The sequence below is a fragment of the Squalius cephalus genome (assembly GCF_949319135.1).
Source record: "Squalius cephalus genome assembly, chromosome: 23".
Lineage (NCBI taxonomy): Eukaryota > Metazoa > Chordata > Actinopteri > Cypriniformes > Leuciscidae > Squalius > Squalius cephalus.
Window position 1 is genome coordinate 12,923,810 of NC_137144.1, and position 21,074 is coordinate 12,944,883.

Here is a 21,074-nt window from a genome sequence, read left to right on the forward strand (position 1 = left end):
AATAGGACACTTTTCCAACCTGCCGTATATGCTGTTGGTCCTTTGCGAGCTGCCAAACAACCGAGGCATGGCCTCTACAAGACCCCTGAAGGTGTGCTGTGGTCTCTGGTAGTGCTGGGAGGTATGACCCAAAATCCATATCACGGTATCTTTCAAAATTATACCGGTTTCACAGTATATGACTTATATATAGAGCTCTGGAGGCTGAAGTCACCCAATCTAAACGCCGCCATTTTGGCAGGCAATCAGGAGAGCGCCAGCATTGGTATCAATAGCATGATCGATAGTGGTCAATGATCATTTAAAACCAGACTGTTTAAACCTTACTATTTCAACATGGTGGACAGCTGCTGTGCGGATGGATGCCAGAACAGGCGGAGGAAAGCAAAGGGGAAATCATTTTATCGTATTCCTAAGGATCCTGATAGACGACTGAAATGGTTCACTGCAATAAAGCGTGCTAACCAACACAACAAAACAGAGAGATGGGAGGTTGGGAGCCATCAAGCAATGGATTTCGCTTGTGCAGTGATCACTTCATATCAGGTATGTTCTTCCTAATGTAACTTGGCTAGCTAACATGTTTAAAATGGTTTCTGACGATTGTAATGCCATTACGTTTAAGTTTCCAACCCTCTACAATGCGAGTGAATCATTCGCAAATGCGACTAAATCTTCACTCTGGGCGACTAAATAATGTCTATCATTAACCATTGGCTAATAAATTCTTAGATTTTTTGATTCTTAGAAAAAGAGTGACAACCCTCTTTCACCCGACTACGTCCCATCTATGTTCAACCATGTTCCATCCCCGGAGAAAAGAGAAAGAAGGCGGAAGTTAGATGTGTTCAACAGAAGAGCAAACTCCAAAGAATAGAGCAAGCATTAAAGTCATCAGCTTCAGCGGTAACCCATTCAACAGTTTGTGGCATTATAGGGATCTGTTGAGTTTAATCTATTAAGATTTGCTATGTACAGGTCTATGTCTTTTGAATTAAAGTGCGCAGTGAACTCTGTTGCCGTCGTTCATTACATATTCGCTCCCGGCTGTCCCTTGCCTGCCAATATGGCGGTATAAACAGAGTAGGTCACGTGACGTCCGGAGCTCTATTTGGCCCTTGTCAAAATCACTCAAATTCCTGGCCTTTTCTCCTCCATCCAACACGTTGAGTAAGAGAAATGATTGTTTTTAACAATCTAACAAGTCCTTAATACGTGGCCTTGCTAGGAGATGATCAACGATATTCGCTTCACCTGTGACTGCTCATAATGTTTTGGCTCATCAGTGTATATCGATACATTTTAATTCAAGTGTCGTCGCACATACTCCACACATTCTCCGCTGACTGATAAGACTTAAACTAGCTGCCGTCTCACTTTGCCCCCAGTGAGTTTACAGTGCGCGGTCATAAATCAGCTGGAAAGAATCAATAGAAATAAATAAGAAAGTAGTCCACAGGGACGAACATTAACCCTCACCCACCATTTTTACGGGTTACTACGTTTTCAAGCCTTATAGCTTGAATACGTCGTAAATAAAGGCTGGTTACCAAAAATATGTATTTAAAAAATACCTCACTAGTGTTTGTCAAGTGAAAGAAATGCTAAGCTTAAGGGGACATATTTTCCCTGAGAGTTTTGGAACTTTTAACATAATGCTAACAATAACAGTGGCTTGGCAATGGTTAATGAGTGAATATATGTCTCTATTTTGAACATGTTATATAGGTTACAATCTTCTGCAGTCTCTCCTGTAAATGACTTGAACATCACAATGCGCTCCACCATAGAAACACTCAGACGGCAAAGTGAAAAAGAGCGGAGCTCAACTGAATATGAACCTCAGTGAATCTGCAATAGGAGACTATGCAGGCATGCAGAAAAATCGAATGTTAATCGCTGTTAAATTAATTAATAGGCTTGGTTTACTGTATAATTATACTGTATATAGATACTGTAATCATAGAAGGAAGTTCTGATAATAATGATTGATATTACAACTTCTAACACCCACTATAATAATTAACAACAATAAAAATGCAAAGTGTATTTACACTTTATCAATGTATATATAGAGATTAATATCAGTTAAATTATTTGATGCAAAATATTTAATATATTAAAATATTTTAATATGAAACCATTTACTTGTAATATTGTAATGGATTGTCAATTCAAATCCAATGTGTAAACAAATATGACATAATAATAATGGCTTTATCACTTTTGTTAAAAATGACTCTCATTTGATAACCTTAGTTAGGCTAACATGAACTAACCGTAAGCAATATATTTTTTCAAATATATTTCTCATGGTTAGTGCATTAACTAATATTCACAGATACAACTTTTGATTTTAAATATGAAATAGTAAATGTAGAAATTAAATTTTAAGATTAGAGAGAGAAAAAAAGTTAAATAACAAATAAGAAATATCTCTGGCTTATTCAAGGTTTCTCTTTTATATCAAGTTCCTCTGATCCAGATTTGAGTGAGTTATGAGAATCTGTGACCTTACAAGACAATAAAATGCAGTTTCAGCATGGGATGCACTAAAGTCATCATAACCTGTCCCTTGGTGGGTGTCTGTAGACACTAAACACACTGCAAATCACAGAGGAGATATAATCTTTACACCGGCTCTGAACTCACTAGAACAAACTAGCAGTTTGTAGAGGACAATAGAGTATAAATATGGCGGAAAACCGGTTGTGTTATACAGGCTTACAAACAAGTCAGTTATTATACATTTACACACCTAGATTGATTTTTATTTACATGTTCAACTTTCTTTAGTGTGTAATGTTGCTGTTTGAGCATGAAAAATGTAAGTTACAAAGCACAAAGTCACTCCAAAGGGATTTATTCTCTCAGTAACACGGTTTCTGAACTCCCTGAAACGCCTCCTTTGTAGTCTTGAGTTTTATTCGGGAAAGAACACATCACAATATTCCCCATTTAAATAATTCCAGCTCAAGGCATACGCAAAAAAAAAAAAACGAGACGAGGCCTGATTGAGTTGAGTTAGTAGTAGGGATGTGACCAAGTACTCGGAAATGACAGCGGTGATCGATCATGAAAACAATAGCCGCGTTTCCATTACAGATTTGCACAAATCTTTCGCGATATTCTCTAAATGTCGATAAAAGGTATTGCGAAATGGCGGCGTTTCCATTAACCGATGTTATGCGTCTGTCTGAAATGTCATTTTTTCCTCACGCAATAAGTTATTCCAACAATTATGGCAACGGATGTTGGTAGGTTTACATATATCCCAGCCACCGCACTAGCCATTATTTTTAATGGAGGGAGACGTAGGCATGTTATCCAAGCATTAATGGCAAATAAAAGCCCCTTATACTTGAGCGTGGCCACATGTGAAGTGTTTCTGGGTGTTTATCCCTCATATCTGCTTCGAGGTCTTGATTGTGGCATTTCTTAGTGGTTTAGAATCCAGTATTCCCGTAATTCTTTTGTTTTTTATGAGTTTAATAAAGAACTCTGTCTCTACTTCTGTCCAAACATACCACACCATCTACGTCAGGTGACGTGTAAATCTGCAAAAACTGTTTCCAACTGTTTTGCGAAATATTCCTTTGGCAAACCACCTCATGCAAGCGTAAAACTTTTTTACGAGACATGGAGTTTTAGCAAAATTGTCGTATTTTCAATTCGCAATTTCAATTTGCGCAATTTGAAGGGTAATGGAAACGCGGCTACAGATCGCCGTAACTTTAAAAAATATACTACTTTTTTAGTACCTGCAGTACCTGAGGTCTGACTGTTAGGACAGCATGCCATCCAGACCAGCGAAGTAAAGCGAAACTATGGATTTGAAAGCACGCAGTGACGCCTGGAATAATGTTGATAATAGAAATACAGTTGAATGTAAGATGTGCAGCGCCAATCTGTATATGTAACATTATAATGAGAGCACTATTATTATCGAACGTTGTGAATTCAGTGCGTTACGAGAAGAGAGCATCCACAACAGGAGTAACACTTTCTAGCTAGCACATAACATTTGCGTCCTTTTGTGCAGATACAAGTTGTAATGTTACGTTTCTGTCTCTAGGATATCTGATTATTAATCTCATAGGATGTGTCAGGCTTCAGTTTTCTGCGGTTCATTCACCCTTCAGCTTCACCTCATGCAGCTATTCCTTTTAGATGTTTCTTTTTCGAAAACATTGATGCATTATTGATAAGTGTGCAGTTTTTCAAGTAATACTTTCATATTTTTATAAACATATTTTCATGTAATTTTTATTTGTCAACAGTTTGTGTTTTAAAAAATTTTTTACAGTTTTTTTTTTAAATTATAGAACTTGTAAACAACATTACAAAAAAAACATGTGGCTAAATTCAACAAAAATGCCCTTCCGTAGTTAGTAGTGTGTTGAAACTAGGGCTGTCACTTTTGTGAAAAAAATCCTGTTCGATTTTTGAGACATATGTGTTCATTGAATCGATTGTAAAATCGATTTTCCATGTCTAAAGACGTTTCCATTTTAAACGCCAAATATGGGCAAATCCACGGACAACTAACAGGCATTAGGACGAACGTAAAGAGGGCGCTTGAGCTCTCGAAAAGCAATAAGCAGAGTGGACTGCCATAACATCAATGAAAAACATTACTGCAGTCTTCAACATGCCTGTGTTTACGATTAGAAAAGTCAAACAAATGTTGCCTACGTAGGCGATTGTTAACCGTAGCCTGAATATGTATCTGTATGCACGAGACTGTCTGAATATACCGGCAGAATTCACATTTTTGTAGTAAAAATAGAAACAGTATGCAGAAGTATAATGTGTGTTTGTCAGAGTTGCTGTGTGATGCGCGTTCGCTGCGGGCGTATCGTGACGAGCTGGACGCGTTCCGAGAAAAGACCGTTAAAATCGATTCCCTATTTTCGTTTTCGAAACTTGTGTTGGTTGGTCCGATCGATTGTGCAATTGATTTTCGAACGTAAAGTGACAGCCCTAGTTGAAACTTGCAGTTGGCGTGATATTTCCCAAACACACTCGAAACGACTGACCAATCACAACACACTGGTCCAGCCGACCAATCAGAGCACATTAGTGCTTTTCAGAAGGAGGGGCTTCATGGAGACAGGAATTAAACAGAGCGTTACTGACAGACTGGGATAAGAGGTGCTGCAACAATAAAAAATAATGTGTTTTTGAACATTCAAGCATTAAAAACCTATACTAGACTCTAAAAACAAAAAGACTGAAAATAATATGCATAAATAGGTTCTCTTTAAAGTATACAGCCTAGAAATCAGGTAGTAAAACTGCATATGTAGGAGTTGTTTAAGTTCAAGAGGGGTTTCAACTAATGTCCCAGTAACATCTGCTCAACATTCACAGCCAGATGCTGCAACCAGCATTCATCAGTTTGTGTTAATCAGCAACAGTGAGATTCCCATGTCCCAACCAAGTGCTTAACATGACGTAATCATTTCTGAGGGTGCGCTGGAAAGATTCACGTCATCCGTCTGCCACAGCCATATCATAGAGTCTTGTGTGACAGTGAACGGTATTTTGAGGTTAAACAAGAACACAACTATCGTGTATTATGAACTAGATGATGGTGAAAAAAGTGAACAGATGTCTGGTGTTGTGATTCACCATGTTTGCATGACCCCTTTTATGCAGAGCCATTAAAGACTATCTATCAAAAGCTATAAGAAATGAAAGCATATGGTACTGTACACAAACAGGCTAGATTTAGTGTCCCATTACTTGTTTTTTAAACATGTGGCACAAACCCCATGTTCTGTACGAACTACTAGATGTGTTTGAAAAGCGATTATGTAATATAAAATTAATATAGGGTAAAAAGTAGATCATTTTAAAGATCTTGATCTTCTCAACTGTATCCATCAAGGTAATTCAACAACGTTATAATTTTTACACATTTACACTGTAGTAAAAATGTATATTTTTAATTATCTACTTTTAGTTAACAAATTTATTCAGAATTTGAAATATATGTAAAGCTATAGCCCAGATTGTGTGCAACCCTGTTACTGCATGATGTCCCCCATTACAAAACATTTAAACATCCAAGTAGCAACATAATCTGGGGACGGGCGCATGAAAAAAATGTGAGAAATTTCTTAAGATAATTTCCAAGAAGAATGTTCCCAAGTGCATTTCATGAAAGATACTCCTCAGGTTCTCAGATGTTTTTCTAAGAACATCATCATCTTAGTTTTCCTCAAGAAGAAAATGCTGTTTGTGTTTTATGATTGTAGCCAAAGACTCGCTGCTCAACTCAATGAAAAACATTTCAAAGACCATCTTTTCAGTTGCCGGCAGAGTACCGTAATAATTTAAATGCTCACATTATTTTCATCAAAACTGTCTAGACAGAGTTCAGCATTCAGCATTAATGTGCCGTGTATAGTCCTTTTTAAAGAGCCTCCTGTCTGAATCTGAATATGCTACTTCCATACTATATAGTAGGTGAAAAACAGTGTGTGACAAAAGTAATATGTCTGCTGTAGTGTTCATAAAACAGTAATCGAAAAGTACCCGGATCACCTACTACTACCAGTAATATTCTGAAGTGTGCATCCAGTGGACACTTTACTATCCCATGAGACCACTAGAGAGGATTTGTGAACGGCAGTAAAGCGACGTAAATGACGCTGGTAGGTATGTCCGAATTTCATTCATACTACACACATTCATCCTATAACGAAAATATTTTAAAATGGTTGTGAAGAAAGTTTCAAACCAATTAAAAAAATCATACCTTTGGGGATTTAAAGGTATAGTGGAGGATTTTCTTTTTCAGGGTGGATCATCAAGACTATTGGTCCTCCTAAGTGTCAATCATTCTGGTGATATGTTTACGTAAGGCCGTCGTACTGCTCGTGCACACGATTCACACGATGGCGTGCGCTCAAAACACAGGTTGGGCTTCCCACTGATGCCTCAGTCGCGAAGTTTCTACTTGACAGGTAAAGTTTGGCATGCTATTTGGAGAAATCCATTTAAAATCACTGCTAGTAAAAGTTAATGTAAGCTATGATTAGCTCGTGCATTCGTTTAATAGGCGTTCCCTCTCGGCAGCAGGTAGAGTGTTGCGCATGTGTATTTTTTCAAAAAGTGGAGAGGGCGGTTCTTTTCTAAAATTCGGGAAAATCCTCCGCTATACCTTTAAGACAAGTTGGAGGTTATCCTAACTTAAAGATGTTATTTACAATGACTTTTAAGAAGATCCTTTTCAAGAATTTGATTTGTTCTTAAGTTTTGTTTAAAGAATAATCTTAAGGAAAAAAGATAAGAACATTAACAAGTATTTTTGGGAATACAAAATATCCTTAACTTTTCCTTAAAAATACCACAGTTAATTGATAGTTTCGTGAATCCGGCCACTGGATCCTTTCTGACATGAAGACTAATAATATAACTCTATTTAGCGCTGTACCGACGTGAAATTTTTGGCCAATACCAATATCCGATTATTCTTTATATTTGAAAGCCGATAACCGATATATTGGCTGATAAATCTAAATCCAATTTTTTTTTTCAATACTTTTTGAGAGCCTTACAAAAGTCTCACCATTAAAAGCCATGTCCCGAACACACAATTATAATGTTCTCATTATAATTATGTAGCCTATATGACTGACTTGCGCTGCACATGTTGCACTTAACTATATTTTCCTTTTTGAAGTGATTCCAATCATATTTCAAGCAATTCAAAACCATCATGTGGAACGATACGCATCTGAATTGTTTCAGCTTTAGGATATCAGACAAATTTTCTTATCAAGCTGATAACGATAACATTCAAAATTAACATACAGTACATAGGCCGATGCCGATATGGTGACCGATATATTGTGCATCCCTCTATATTTTACATTGACACAACAATTTTACATTTTTCAACCCAATTGCCAACATTATAAAAAAAGTAAAAAAAATAAATAAAGAATTCTCTCTTTAATTTACGGGAATTATAAATTCAGTAATCAGTAATTATAAACTAGCAATTTGTCCCTTTTGAGTGACAGCTAGGATAAATTTGCAAGCCTGTTTATTAATTTATTCATTATATTTTTAGGTGTGGATATTTTGAAATGTCCCAAATTTAGGTAATGGGGGCAAAAGGCAAAACTCATTTAAAATTAATGAAAAAAAAGCTAATCTAATACTGAGTATGACCTTCTGATTTTGACAGTCTAAATATTACATATATATATATTTGTTTAACTGACTATTTGTTGAAAGATTTGTTTTAAAGAGTCAGGTATTATCTTGAACCCTGAACATGGAAAGTGCCCTGCATCTCAACTAATCCCTGCAAACTGCATCTGAAGAACTTGAGTCCTACATACAGATGAAAACGAGCAGATTAATTGTGTAATTATTATATAGTGAGATAATAAAGAATTGGATAGTACTATAATCTTATTTTGCTGTCAAAATTGAATGTCACGGCAAGAAAATGATCAGCTTTCGCACAAAACAACAAGACAGACCTCATTAGACAGAACAGTCGAGGCTAAATGTTAGCTGACCTGTTTCAAGCACAAAGGCGTCCTCAGGGTGTGTCAGAGTGCATGTAAGCATGCGTGTGTGAAAACATGAGCACATGAGTATGCATGCACGTGTGCACAATCACTCACACAAACATACACACACACACACACACACACCTTGTGTGGTGAAAAAAGGACATACACAAACAATAACAACAAGACTAAATGATGATCAAAACACTAAAAGCACAACCTCACATTTTACATTTGCTCCACTGCAGCTACTGACTATGGTTATATTATTATAATTTAAAAAATAATAATATTAGCTTCTGATGAGGATGAGCAAGGGTTATAAAAAAGTAACCATGACAAATCTGACCCTTAAAAAAACTGAAACAATAAAAATAAATTTAAATTTAAAGAACAATATTCATCCGCACCGTTCTTCCACAAAAATCAATGCAGTTTTGTTCTTTTAACCATTAGAGGACCATCAAAGTTATGACTTTTCTCTGTGTTCCAGGAGCCGGCCACTGTGGAAGTTCCTCTAGGGTCATCTAGGTCTTCTTTCCTTCATTGCATGGAGGCCTGATGTTTTCTTCACTGCATGGAGGCCTGATGTTTTCTTCACTGCATGGAGGTCTGATGTTTTCTTGAAGTTTTCACTGCATGGAGGTCTGATGTTTTCTTCACTGCATGGAGGTCTGATGTTTTCTTGAAGTTTTCACTGCATGGAGGCCTGATGTTTTCTTCACTGCATGGAGGTCTGATGTTTTCTTCACTGCATGGAGGCCTGATGTTTTCTTGATGTTTTCTTCACTGCATGGAGGCTTGATGTTTTCTTCACTGCATGGAGGCCTGATGTTTTCTTGATGTTTTCTTCACTGCATGGAGGCTTGATGTTTTCTTCACTGCATGGAGGCTTGACGTTTTCTTCACTGCATGGAGGCCTGATGTTTTCTTCACTGCATGGAGGCCTGATGTTTTCCTGATGTTTCCTTCACTGCATGGAGGCTTGATGTTTTCCTCACTGCATGGAGGCCTGATGTTTTCCTCACTGCATGGAGGCCTGATGTTTTCTTCACTGCATGGAGGCCTGATGTTTTCTTCACTGCATGGAGGCCTGATGTTTTCCTCACTGCATGGAGGTCTGATGTTTTCTTCACTGCATGGAGGCCTGATGTTTTCCTGATGTTTCCTTCACTGCATGGAGGCCTGATGTTTTCCTCACTGCATGGAGGCTTGATGTTTTCTTCACTGCATGGAGGCCTGATGTTTTCCTCACTGCATGGAGGCCTGATGTTTTCCTCACTGCCTGGAGGCCTGATGTTTTCCTCACTGCATGGAGGCCTGATGTTTTCTTCGCTGCATGGAGGCCTGATGTTTTCTTCACTGCATGGAGGCCTGATGTTTTCCTCACTGCATGGAGGCCTGATGTTTTCTTCGCTGCATGGAGGCCTGATGTTTTCTTCACTGCATGGAGGCCTGATGTTTTCCTCACTGCATGGAGGCTTGATGTTTTCTTCACTGCATGGAGGCCTGATGTTTTCCTCACTGCATGGAGGCCTGATGTTTTCTTCGCTGCATGGAGGCCTGATGTTTTCTTGAAGTTTTCACTGCATGGAGGCCTGATGTTTTCTTCACTGCATGGAGGCCTGATGTTTTCTTCACTGCATGGAGGCCTTATGTTTTCTTGATGTTTTCTTCATTGCATGGAGGCTTGATGTTTTCTTCATTGCATGGAGGCTTGATGTTTTCTTCACTGCATGGAGGCCTGACGTTTTCCTGATGTTTCCTTCACTGCATGGAGGCCTGATGTTTTCTTCACTGCATGGAGGCCTGATGTTTTCTTGATGTTTTCTTCACTGCATGGAGGCTTGATGTTTTCTTCACTGCATGGAGGCTTGATGTTTTCTTCACTGCATGGAGGCTTGACGTTTTCTTCACTGCATGGAGGCCTGATGTTTTCTTCACTGCATGGAGGCCTGATGTTTTCTTCACTGCATGGAGGCTTGATGTTTTCTTCACTGCATGGAGGCTTGACGTTTTCTTCACTGCATGGAGGCCTGATGTTTTCCTGATGTTTCCTTCACTGCATGGAGGCTTGATGTTTTCTTCACTGCATGGAGGCCTGATGTTTTCTTCACTGCATGGAGGCTTGATGTTTCCTTCACTGCATGGAGGCCTGATGTTTTCTTCACTGCATGGAGGCCTGATGTTTTCTTCACTGCATGGAGGCCTGATGTTTTCTTCACTGCATGGAGGCCTTATGTTTTCTTGATGTTTTCTTCATTGCATGGAGGCTTGATGTTTTCTTCATTGCATGGAGGCTTGATGTTTTCTTCACTGCATGGAGGCCTGACGTTTTCCTGATGTTTCCTTCACTGCATGGAGGCCTGATGTTTTCTTCACTGCATGGAGGCCTGATGTTTTCTTGATGTTTTCTTCACTGCATGGAGGCTTGATGTTTTCTTCACTGCATGGAGGCTTGATGTTTTCTTCACTGCATGGAGGCTTGACGTTTTCTTCACTGCATGGAGGCCTGATGTTTTCTTCACTGCATGGAGGCCTGATGTTTTCTTCACTGCATGGAGGCTTGATGTTTTCTTCACTGCATGGAGGCTTGACGTTTTCTTCACTGCATGGAGGCCTGATGTTTTCCTGATGTTTCCTTCACTGCATGGAGGCTTGATGTTTTCTTCACTGCATGGAGGCCTGATGTTTTCTTCACTGCATGGAGGCTTGATGTTTCCTTCACTGCATGGAGGCCTGATGTTTTCTTCACTGCATGGAGGCCTGATGTTTTCTTCACTGCATGGAGGTCTGATGTTTTCTTCACTGCATGGAGGCTTGATGTTTTCTTCACTGCATGGAGGCCTGACGTTTTCCTGATGTTTCCTTCACTGCATGGAGGCTTGATGTTTTCTTCACTGCATGGAGGCCTGATGTTTTCTTCACTGCATGGAGGCCTGATGTTTTCTTCACTGCATGGAGGCCTGATGTTTTCTTCACTGCATGGAGGCCTGATGTTTTCTTCACTGCATGGAGGCCTGATGTTTTCTTCACTGCATGGAGGCCTGATGTTTTCTTCACTGCATGGAGGCCTGATGTTTTCTTCACTGCATGGAGGCCTGATGTTTTCCTCACTGCATGGAGGCCTGATGTTTTCTTCACTGCATGGAGGCCTGATGTTTTCCTCACTGCATGGAGGCCTGATGTTTTCTTCACTGCATGGAGGCCTGATGTTTTCCTCACTGCATGGAGGCCTGATGTTTTCCTCACTGCATGGAGGCCTGATGTTTTCTTCACTGCATGGAGGCCTGATGTTTTCTTCACTGCATGGAGGCCTGATGTTTTCTTCACTGCATGGAGGCCTGATGTTTTCTTCACTGCATGGAGGCCTGATGTTTTCTTCACTGCATGGAGGCCTGATGTTTTCCTTACTGCATGGAGGCCTGATGTTTTCTTCACTGCATGGAGGCCTGATGTTTTCTTCACTGCATGGAGGCCTGATGTTTTCTTCACTGCATGGACATTGAGATGAGGGTGCAGAGTGACCTGTATTTGTTTACTGTTTTTATTCCAAGTTATCTCTTAGTGTGATTAGACATCAGTGCATGTGTGCCCTTGGGACTGTGGTCCAGTGACTCTCTGCTTCTTCCTCATCCCACAGGCCTGGTATATCCAGTAATATTTAGGTTGTGGGTTGCGATTTTATTAGCATCTTGGCGTATGATCCACATATCCACATATGGGTTTATATGGGAAGTTATAATAAAGGAAGTTAAATTGTCTATTAATTCGAATCTATTATTGATTGTTTTTTATTGTTTTGTTAATTAAAGTATATTGGTACTCAAAGGTCACATCTCTGCGCTCTTTTGGTACTGGCTCGGTGGCATAGATGGGAGTACAGTGTGACCCTTTTCAATACAGCTCAGTCACACTTTCATGTAGTGTGTTATACAGCTTTGTGTAATTGTAAAAGGTCTGCAAAGTTTCATAGATCGAGTCGTCAGTAATTCCAGTCTTGCTTCCTGCCAAAACCTATGTAAGATTTCTAAAAATTTGCATAATGCCAGTCTATGGTCTTCATTGGCTGCTCGTGAAAAGAACGTCTATGTACTTTTACTCTAAAACACTGTAGTTGTAGTTGAGTCTTGAAGAGTTTTGTTCGTGTTATGTCTAGAAGACGCCGTTTTCTGCGATGTAAAAGCAAATCCACTTTGCATGAACTTCCAAAGGATGAGCACTCGAGCTTGAATAGATATGATAAAACCGACGCCATCGTTACTGTTCGTATCACTGTGTATAAAGTGCTGAGGAAGATCCGGATCTGAAATTCAGATAATGGGTGTTTCGTTTCCGACACGCGCTGTAAGCGGTAGATCAATCACAACAGACTGGGCCATCTGACCAATCAGAGCAGAGTAGACCAATCACAACAGACTAGGCCATCTGACCAATCAGAGCAGAGTAGGCTCTCAGAAAGGAGGGGTTTATAGAGACTGAATCCTTTTTTGAACCGTTTCAGACACTGTGAGAAAAGAGCTGATGCTGCAATGTATATTATGAGAAAATTTAAGTGTTGTTTGTTTTTTCTACCTTGGATAGATGTAAATCTATTGTAGGAGACCTTTAAAACAACATTAGGAACCTTTAATATAGCATAATAGGGGCACTTTAAGCATTTGTATATCTATTTCTCACAACACTAGATCGGCAGCACATGCTACATATGTAAATAATATCCACATGGTGGTTTTGGAAAAGCAGTTTGATTTAATATAAGGTGTATTTTGCGGTGTACTTGCAATCTATCCCGTGGTGTGTAATTGAGTCAAATGTGTCATGTTATTCTCTGCTGCTTACTCCTGTGTCTCAGACTTGCTCTGAATGCACAGTACACAAGTGCAGCTCTGATGAACAAAGACGGCTGCTGAAGTAATCCACTCTGCATTCACTACCAACCTCCCAAACCTCCCTCTCCTCCTCTCCCTGGACACCGAAACCACTGCCATCAGAATACAGGAGCTTCCTGTGAGGGCCACACACCAAGCACTTCTTCATAAAACAATATATATACTGACACCGGTCCTAGTATTGGTTGTACTCTCGTTTAATATTCCTTCACCATATTTAATTTGACGCGAACGGAAACAAGGCTTTGAGGGATAGAAGTACTGTCCATTCAATTAACGTTATCTCATCCGTATTCATATATTTGTATGTAAAGTGTGTTTCAAGTACACATTATTTTTCAAACATTTGGATAGACATGTCTATGTTAGGAATATCAAAGGTTTTGTAATTATTAGTATGTCTCTAAAGTTGTACATACACAAAAGGGTTTATTACTCTTCAAAGAAAAGGTTATTTATATATATACAGTGCAATGCATAAGTGAATACACCCATGCTAAAGTTGACTAAAAAGAGGAATAAAAAATCATATTTTGGAAATTGAACTTAATGCCTTAATTTAAAAAATTAGGAAAAATCCAACCTTTAAGGACACCAATTTTCTTTGTGAATGAATAATGTATCGTAAATAAATAAATGTTCTTCCTTAAAATACATGGTGCATAAGTGAGTACACCCCTATGTTAAATTCCCATAGAGGCAGGCAGATTTTTATTTTTAAGTATTTAAAAAAAAATTTTTTTAGGATACTGAGCATCCTGATAAAGTTCCCTTGGCCTTTGGAATTAAAATAGCCCCACATCATCACATAGCCTTCACCATACCTAGAGATTGGCATGGTTTTATTTCAGTTAGCCTAAAAGCTAGTTTGATTTGCATTGAGAGATGATCTTATGGAAAGTACTCCATGCCAATCTCTAGGTATGGTGAAGGCTATGTGATGATGATATATATATATATATATATATACAGGTGCTGGTCATATAATTAGAATATCATCAAAAAGTTGATTTATTTCAGTAATTCCGTTAAAAACGTGAAACTTGTATATTATATAGACTCATTACATGCAAAGTGAGATATCTCAAGCCTTTATTTGTTATAATTTTGATGATTATGGCTTACAGCTTGTGAAAACCACAAAATCAAAATCTCAGAAAATTAGAATATTACATGAAATCACACAGTAATTACACAGTGATACCATGGTCATTGAACCAGGTTTTGGTTCTTTTGGCAGTGTGGGCAGGTGCAAATCCTGCTGTAAAATGAAGGAAGCATGAAGTGCTCTGAAAATGTCCTGGTAGACGGCTGCGTTGACTCTGGAGTTAATAAAGCACAGTGGACCAAAGTCCTCTTTTCTGATGAGAGCAAATTTTGCATCTCATTTGGAAACCAAGGTCCCAGAGTCTGGAGGAAGAATGGAGAGGCACACAATCCAAGATGCTTGAAGTCCAGTGTGAAGTTTCCACAGTCTGTGTTGGTTTGGGGAGCCATGTCATCGGCTGGTGTTGGTCCACTGTGCTGTCCACTCAACACAGCCGTCTACCAGGACATTTCCAGAGCACTTCATGCTTCCTTCAGCAGACAAGCTTTATGGAGATGCTGACTTCATTTTCCAGCAGGATTTGCACCGGCCCACACTGCCAAAATAACCAAAACCTGGTTCAATGACCATGGGATTACTGTGTAATTACTGTGTGATTTCATGTAATATTCTAATTTTCTGAGATTTTGATTTTGTGGTTTTCACAAGCTGTAAGCTATAATCATCAAAATTATAACAAATAAAGGCTTGAGATATCTCACTTTGCATGTAATGAGTCTATATAATATACAAGTTTCACTTTTTTAATGGAATTACTGAAATAAATCAACTTTTTGATGATATTCTAATTATATGACCAGCACCTGTATATATATATATATATATATATATATATATATATATATTATTTATATATAGATAGATAGATAGATAGATAGATAGATAGATAGATAGATAGATAGATAGATAGATAGATAGATAGATAGATAGATAGATAGATAGATAGATAGAACCTTTTAGGGGTTCCCATTATGGGATAATTTTATGGATTTAGTTTAAAAAAAATATTTTGGCTTAAATTAATTTTTTATTTTAATTAAATTTATGAATTAAACCGCTTGTAAACATACTTTAAGTTTAGATGGTAAACATGAAAGTGTTATGCTATAATTTAAGACATTTATCGCACCTTTTTTTGGCGTAAAGGGTTCTTTAAAATTTAGGGTTCTAAAGAGAATGAAACAATACTATTGTACATTTATCAACAACATAAACATCAAAAGGAGTTGTAACATTTCTGTAAAGTTGCACATAATATGATTTACTTTTTAGGCGCTGTTGATACAATGCTTTTGCATGTTTATCAACAACTTTCACATCAAAGGATCTGAAAACATTTGTATGTTTGTAAAAGTTTACATAGACAAAAGGGTTTTAGGCGTGTTGATATGCTATTGTATGTTTATCAACAACATCAACCTCAAATGATTAGTAAACATTTGTACATAAAAGAGTTTACGCATTAGGTGCTGTCAAAATGATGCTGTTGTACCTTTATCAACAACAACATCATCAACATTAAAGAATTTGTAAACATTTGTATTTATTTAAAAGTCACGAGTACAAGTTTATGTTATAGATGCAGTCAAAAAGTTATAATAGTTTCAGTGCCTATAAAAATGTACAAAACGTACGTGTACACTTTATGTGCAAATACCTACGAACACGATTGAAATTTCCTTCGATCACTATATGTCGTGTTTGAGGTCCACTATGAATAAAGTTTCTTAGATTTAGTGATCAACACCAGCAGCTGCTGTACAAGGCAATGCAATATACTGAACAGACTGTACATCTACCTCACAGACCCATTTTCACTGGCATCAAATTAAATTGGGTAAGGTGGCCTGATTCTGACTCGGTGAGAAGACAACGCAAAAGTCGCACCATGAAGACTACACCTAAGAAGGCTGAGTCAGCACCTGTGCTGCTGATCCTGGAACAGTTGTGAGCTGGAAGGATGTGGAAAGGGCATTCTCCACATGAATCTGAAGACATGCCGAGCACCTGACTGCAGAACAGTGTGTGACTATAAATTACGATATCACACGCCTCCTGCTGCAGAGCAAACACATGGATGTCGAGTGAGATGTGCTGCGGTTCCTGCTGGTGAAGATGACGAGTCAATTAAGAACATTCATATGCTGGACTGACCCTGTAATGAATGATTTCTTAACATCAATCTATTGGTGATGTGTTTTTTATGGTGAAATACTTCCCAGTACTGATTTAGCCACATCCTGCATCTTGCATATTTTAAATAAATGCAGTTCTTTTTCATTTTCTATTCATTAAAGAATCCTTAAAAAGTATTATGATTTCCACAAAAAATTATTATGCAGCATAACTGTTTTTAACATTGATAATAATCAGAAATGTTTCTTGAGCAGCAAACCAGTATATTAGACTGATATCTGAAGGATCATGTGACACTGAAGACTGGAGTAATGATGCTGAAAATTCAGATTTGCATCACAGGAATAAATTACATTTTAAAATATATTAAAATAGAAAACAGTTAAATTGTAATATCTCACAATATAACTTTTATCACAGTATTTTTGATCAAATAAATCCAGCCTTGATGAGCAGAATATACTTCTTTCAAAAACATAAAAAAATCTTCTAAACTAACTATTTTTCAAGATAATATTTATGATTAGGATATAATGTATATTATCAATATTTAACAACAGTACTCAATTTATGACCTATTTTTGGTAGGACCAGATTTGTATGACGAATTGTATTGCTCATGCAATGCAACCTAAAAAAAAAAAAAAAAAAAATGAGATAAAGCAAAAACTACTCTGACAAACGTAACACAAACAAATCTACACTCCAAAAAGTATTCAAACGGAAAAAAGGGGGACAGAAAAGTCTAAACAATACAATGCTTAACACGTAATTAGTGTTACTGGAGTGTAAACGCACACAAACACAATTTAACACACTCTCCTGCACCCAATACACAGCGGCGTTCCTCACACACCACTCCACATCATTATAAAGCAGGTAGGATGTAGCTTGAACACTCACTGTGGCTGGCTCATGGTGCGATACGCAGCAAACGCTGAACGGACTTCCTCTTTCACTTCTCTTAAACGTGAGCTCTAGTTTGTGCTAGACGGAGGCCACTTCACTCATACCAGACCTGAGAAGAAAAGCAGGAAACAAAAATCAACATCCTCTCTTTAAACACTTCATAATATAAAGTAAATACTGTAGGAACTACTGTGCGTGTTAAAACTGAAATGTACTATCATTGTGAAGGGAGGAAAAGTAGCTTATGCAATCAAATCAATGAAGCGAGATATTGGATCTGTTATGAAATCAAATACTCGCTTAACTACACAGTTTTACCTCTGACCTGTGATTGAAATCAAGCGAAGAAACCGTTTACAGCTATATGCGTTCTACATGATTCAGCAAAGCTTCATACACCATTTAGCAGAATATTTGATATACAGCATAAAAGTAAAAAAATGTTGCTGCCTTAAATTGAGTACAATCAACATGGATGTTTAAGTCATTTCAACTTAAATTACACTAAACTGACTTAAATTAGTTGAATCTTGTATAACTTATAAAAAAAAAGTGGAAACTTGTTTAACTTATTTTGATGAGGTAAAGCGATGTAAAACATATATTGTCAAATTATCGAGAATTTTTTACAGTGATAGTTCTGTCATGACAACTCTCGGAGTGTATGGCACATGGCAATGTTGATATGTTTGGTCTTGGCATGTATATGAATTACCCGTAGCAGATCTATACAGGTGGAGGGTTTCTGAAAGCGCGCTGCACTGCTACAACAAACGCTGGCCAGTATTTAAAGTTTGAGCAGCGAGCTCATTGGCTACTGATACAGCAGGAACCAATCAGCTGTGTCCTATAGAGAATGTGATTGCAAGCATATTGAGTAAAAGACTTATCAGCCTGCGTCATCCAGAGTTTCATGACAGAACTTTGTATGAAGTGTGCACTTTATTCCGAGTTTTTCTAAATTATATATCTATGAAAGTTATTATTCACTGATAATCTTCCCTTAAAATGTATGGCGTAGACTTGTTTCTGTCCATCAGTTGTTGCTGACTAGATGGAGGCAGATCTGAATGCGAGTCTGCAGTCAATTGTAAAAAAGGGGCGGAGTTTGTCACCATATGTCTGGTTATGATATTCTGATTAGGACATTTTAAGGTAAAAATAATATATGAAGCGTTCCCAATGAGGTGAAAATAGATATAATATAGATAGGGTGAATTTTCATGTCGACTTTGATTTGATAACTGCAATGTTGAATCGTTGACATTTGTGAACATGTCTGATTCATGAACGAATCCTCAACAAATCAGCCTAGTTCATGAACGAATCATTCAGTCCAGTTAATTGAAAAGAATTGCCTGATATAAAAAATGTTGTGCACTAATCCAGTTGAATCATTAAATAAATTGTTATTTCGAGTCGATTTGTTTCAATGAACCAGTTGATCTATTTCACAAATCAAACAGAACAAAGAATCAGACTGATTTGTTCACAAATTAGTCTCTCACTATCTATTTTTCAGCTATTTTCAGTGAATAACAAGACTTAAATTTCAGTCTTTTAATTACACAAAGCTATAATATGAGAGAAGACAAAAGAAAAGGGTATACGAGCCATATGGGCTAGTTTTTTTTTTATCTTGGCGCTTAAACATGTTCACTGTGAACTGTTGTTGTATTAAAAAGAACTGATGCAAGATTTACATTTTGTGTTCCATAGAAAAAAATAACACCATACAGCTTTGAAACAACATGAAGACGAGTAAATAATGACGAATTTCCATTTTGGGGTGAACTGCGCCTTTAAATTGACAATCATCTAAACAAAAAGCGCTTCCAGAGCTAAAGCAGATTCTTTAAGGGGTCTCTCAAACACGACAAGACATATTCTTGAAGCGAAGACCAGCCTTTTGAATTCCCAGAATTCCTATTGTCCTACATATGGTACGCATGTGAGAGCTGAGTGCAAAGTGCTTCATTCACATTTAATAACCACCTCGACCTCGAAAAAAAAAAAGTTGTTATTGAACAAACAGCATGATTTTCAGCTGGCTAAGCATTACACAAAACTCCTGCCTGCGATTGCCTTTTTTGGTGTCAAGGTGCGATGAAGTTGTCAACCTCGGTACGGACGGCCATCAATAAATAGAATGGTCTGTAGCGCTCGGTTACCACCAGCTTCAATCACTGAAGCACTGTGATGAAAGCTTCATTTACTGGGACCGCTTGACAAACGCATGGTGTCTCAAACTCTAGCGGTTTTACAAGAGGTATTACCTCGGGCTGGGGGATGAGGTGAAACTAGTACACAAGACAAATCATATTAAGCCAAATAAGGCATACCGTACACAGGTCAGTGAGACAGCAAATCAGAATAGATGGAAGTGGGACGAGGTAGAGGAGAGAAGATGATGTGAGGGAGGGTTCATGTTTGCATTCTTGTTTAGGCGAAAGGTGCTATCTGCGACTCATGATAATGAAAAATGTATAAAAGGTGCAACACCTTTTCTAAATAGCATTATTACACTATAATGCTTAACAGATTATTATATATTTATTTAAAATATTTACATTAAATTTGATTAACATTTTCACAAAGGGAGTAAAAACTCCAAATGCAACCGTCTGAATTATAATTTTTGTGAATCCTGTCCTCCAAACTAGATTTACAATATCATATTTTTACAGATATAAACAGACGATGAACTGTTATCATGCTTTTCTAATTAATTTAATTAGATCATTAAAAGTATGTGAATCGAAACAAAGCTATTTTTGTATGTTACTTTTTTTATTTTTACCATTTCACTAATTATTTTTTTCATAATTATATTTAATTGAAAAGCCTACTATAGATTGCTTAATCGAAAGTTCCTATTGTGGGCATGTTGTCACAGAAACTCAACATGTGTTTAATGGTGTGTATTTTTTGCTGGTTATATAAATTTGTTGGTTTATATGTTAGGACATAAAGCACATTTTAAGTGACCTGAAAGAAAAGTCAGTCACTGTGCTGTTCATTGTTCATTCATGTTAGTTCAGGCCCAATAAATAATATTAACAGATACAACTGTTTCCATTCCACTGCGATACTTCCATTACCGAAATACTTCGGTTTTCTATGCGTCTTTTGCAGCGTCTCACGCATTCTAAAAACGCTGCGCTCAAGTTAAAATAAGTTCAAATCAATGACTGTCCATCCTTGCCTTGACTTTGTAAAATCCAGGACAAAGTGCGTTCTGTATGGGTTAAATATGGAACACAATTTTGATGTCTTAAAGGGTTAGTTCACCCAAAAATGAAAATTATCCCATAATTTACTCACCCTCAAGCCACCCTAGGTGTAGTTTCGGCAGAAGAGTGACCTCTAACCTGATGCATGATGTCGCGTAAGCTTAGGTGAGAGTAGACGGCTCTCGTGGTTCAAACAAACTCAAGATCCTACAAAATTTCACGTTTAAGACCTTCTAATTCGTGACCGTTGTTTTGTTTT

At 37.6% G+C, this 21,074-nt stretch overlaps 1 protein-coding gene across 3 annotated transcripts in view; it reads right to left on the reverse strand.

Moving 5' to 3' along the window:
- tmem266 (transmembrane protein 266) overlaps nt 1-21,074 on the reverse strand; it is an 85,464-nt gene that overhangs the window by 58,600 nt on the left and 5,790 nt on the right. For all 3 annotated transcript variants that reach the window (XM_079858784.1, XM_079858785.1, XM_079858783.1), the window contains exon 2: nt 17,577-17,691. In XM_079858784.1, the coding sequence (XP_079714910.1) occupies nt 17,577-17,590 (14 nt within the window). In that variant the 5' untranslated portion in view covers nt 17,591-17,691. The remainder of the gene's footprint in view (nt 1-17,576; nt 17,692-21,074) is intronic.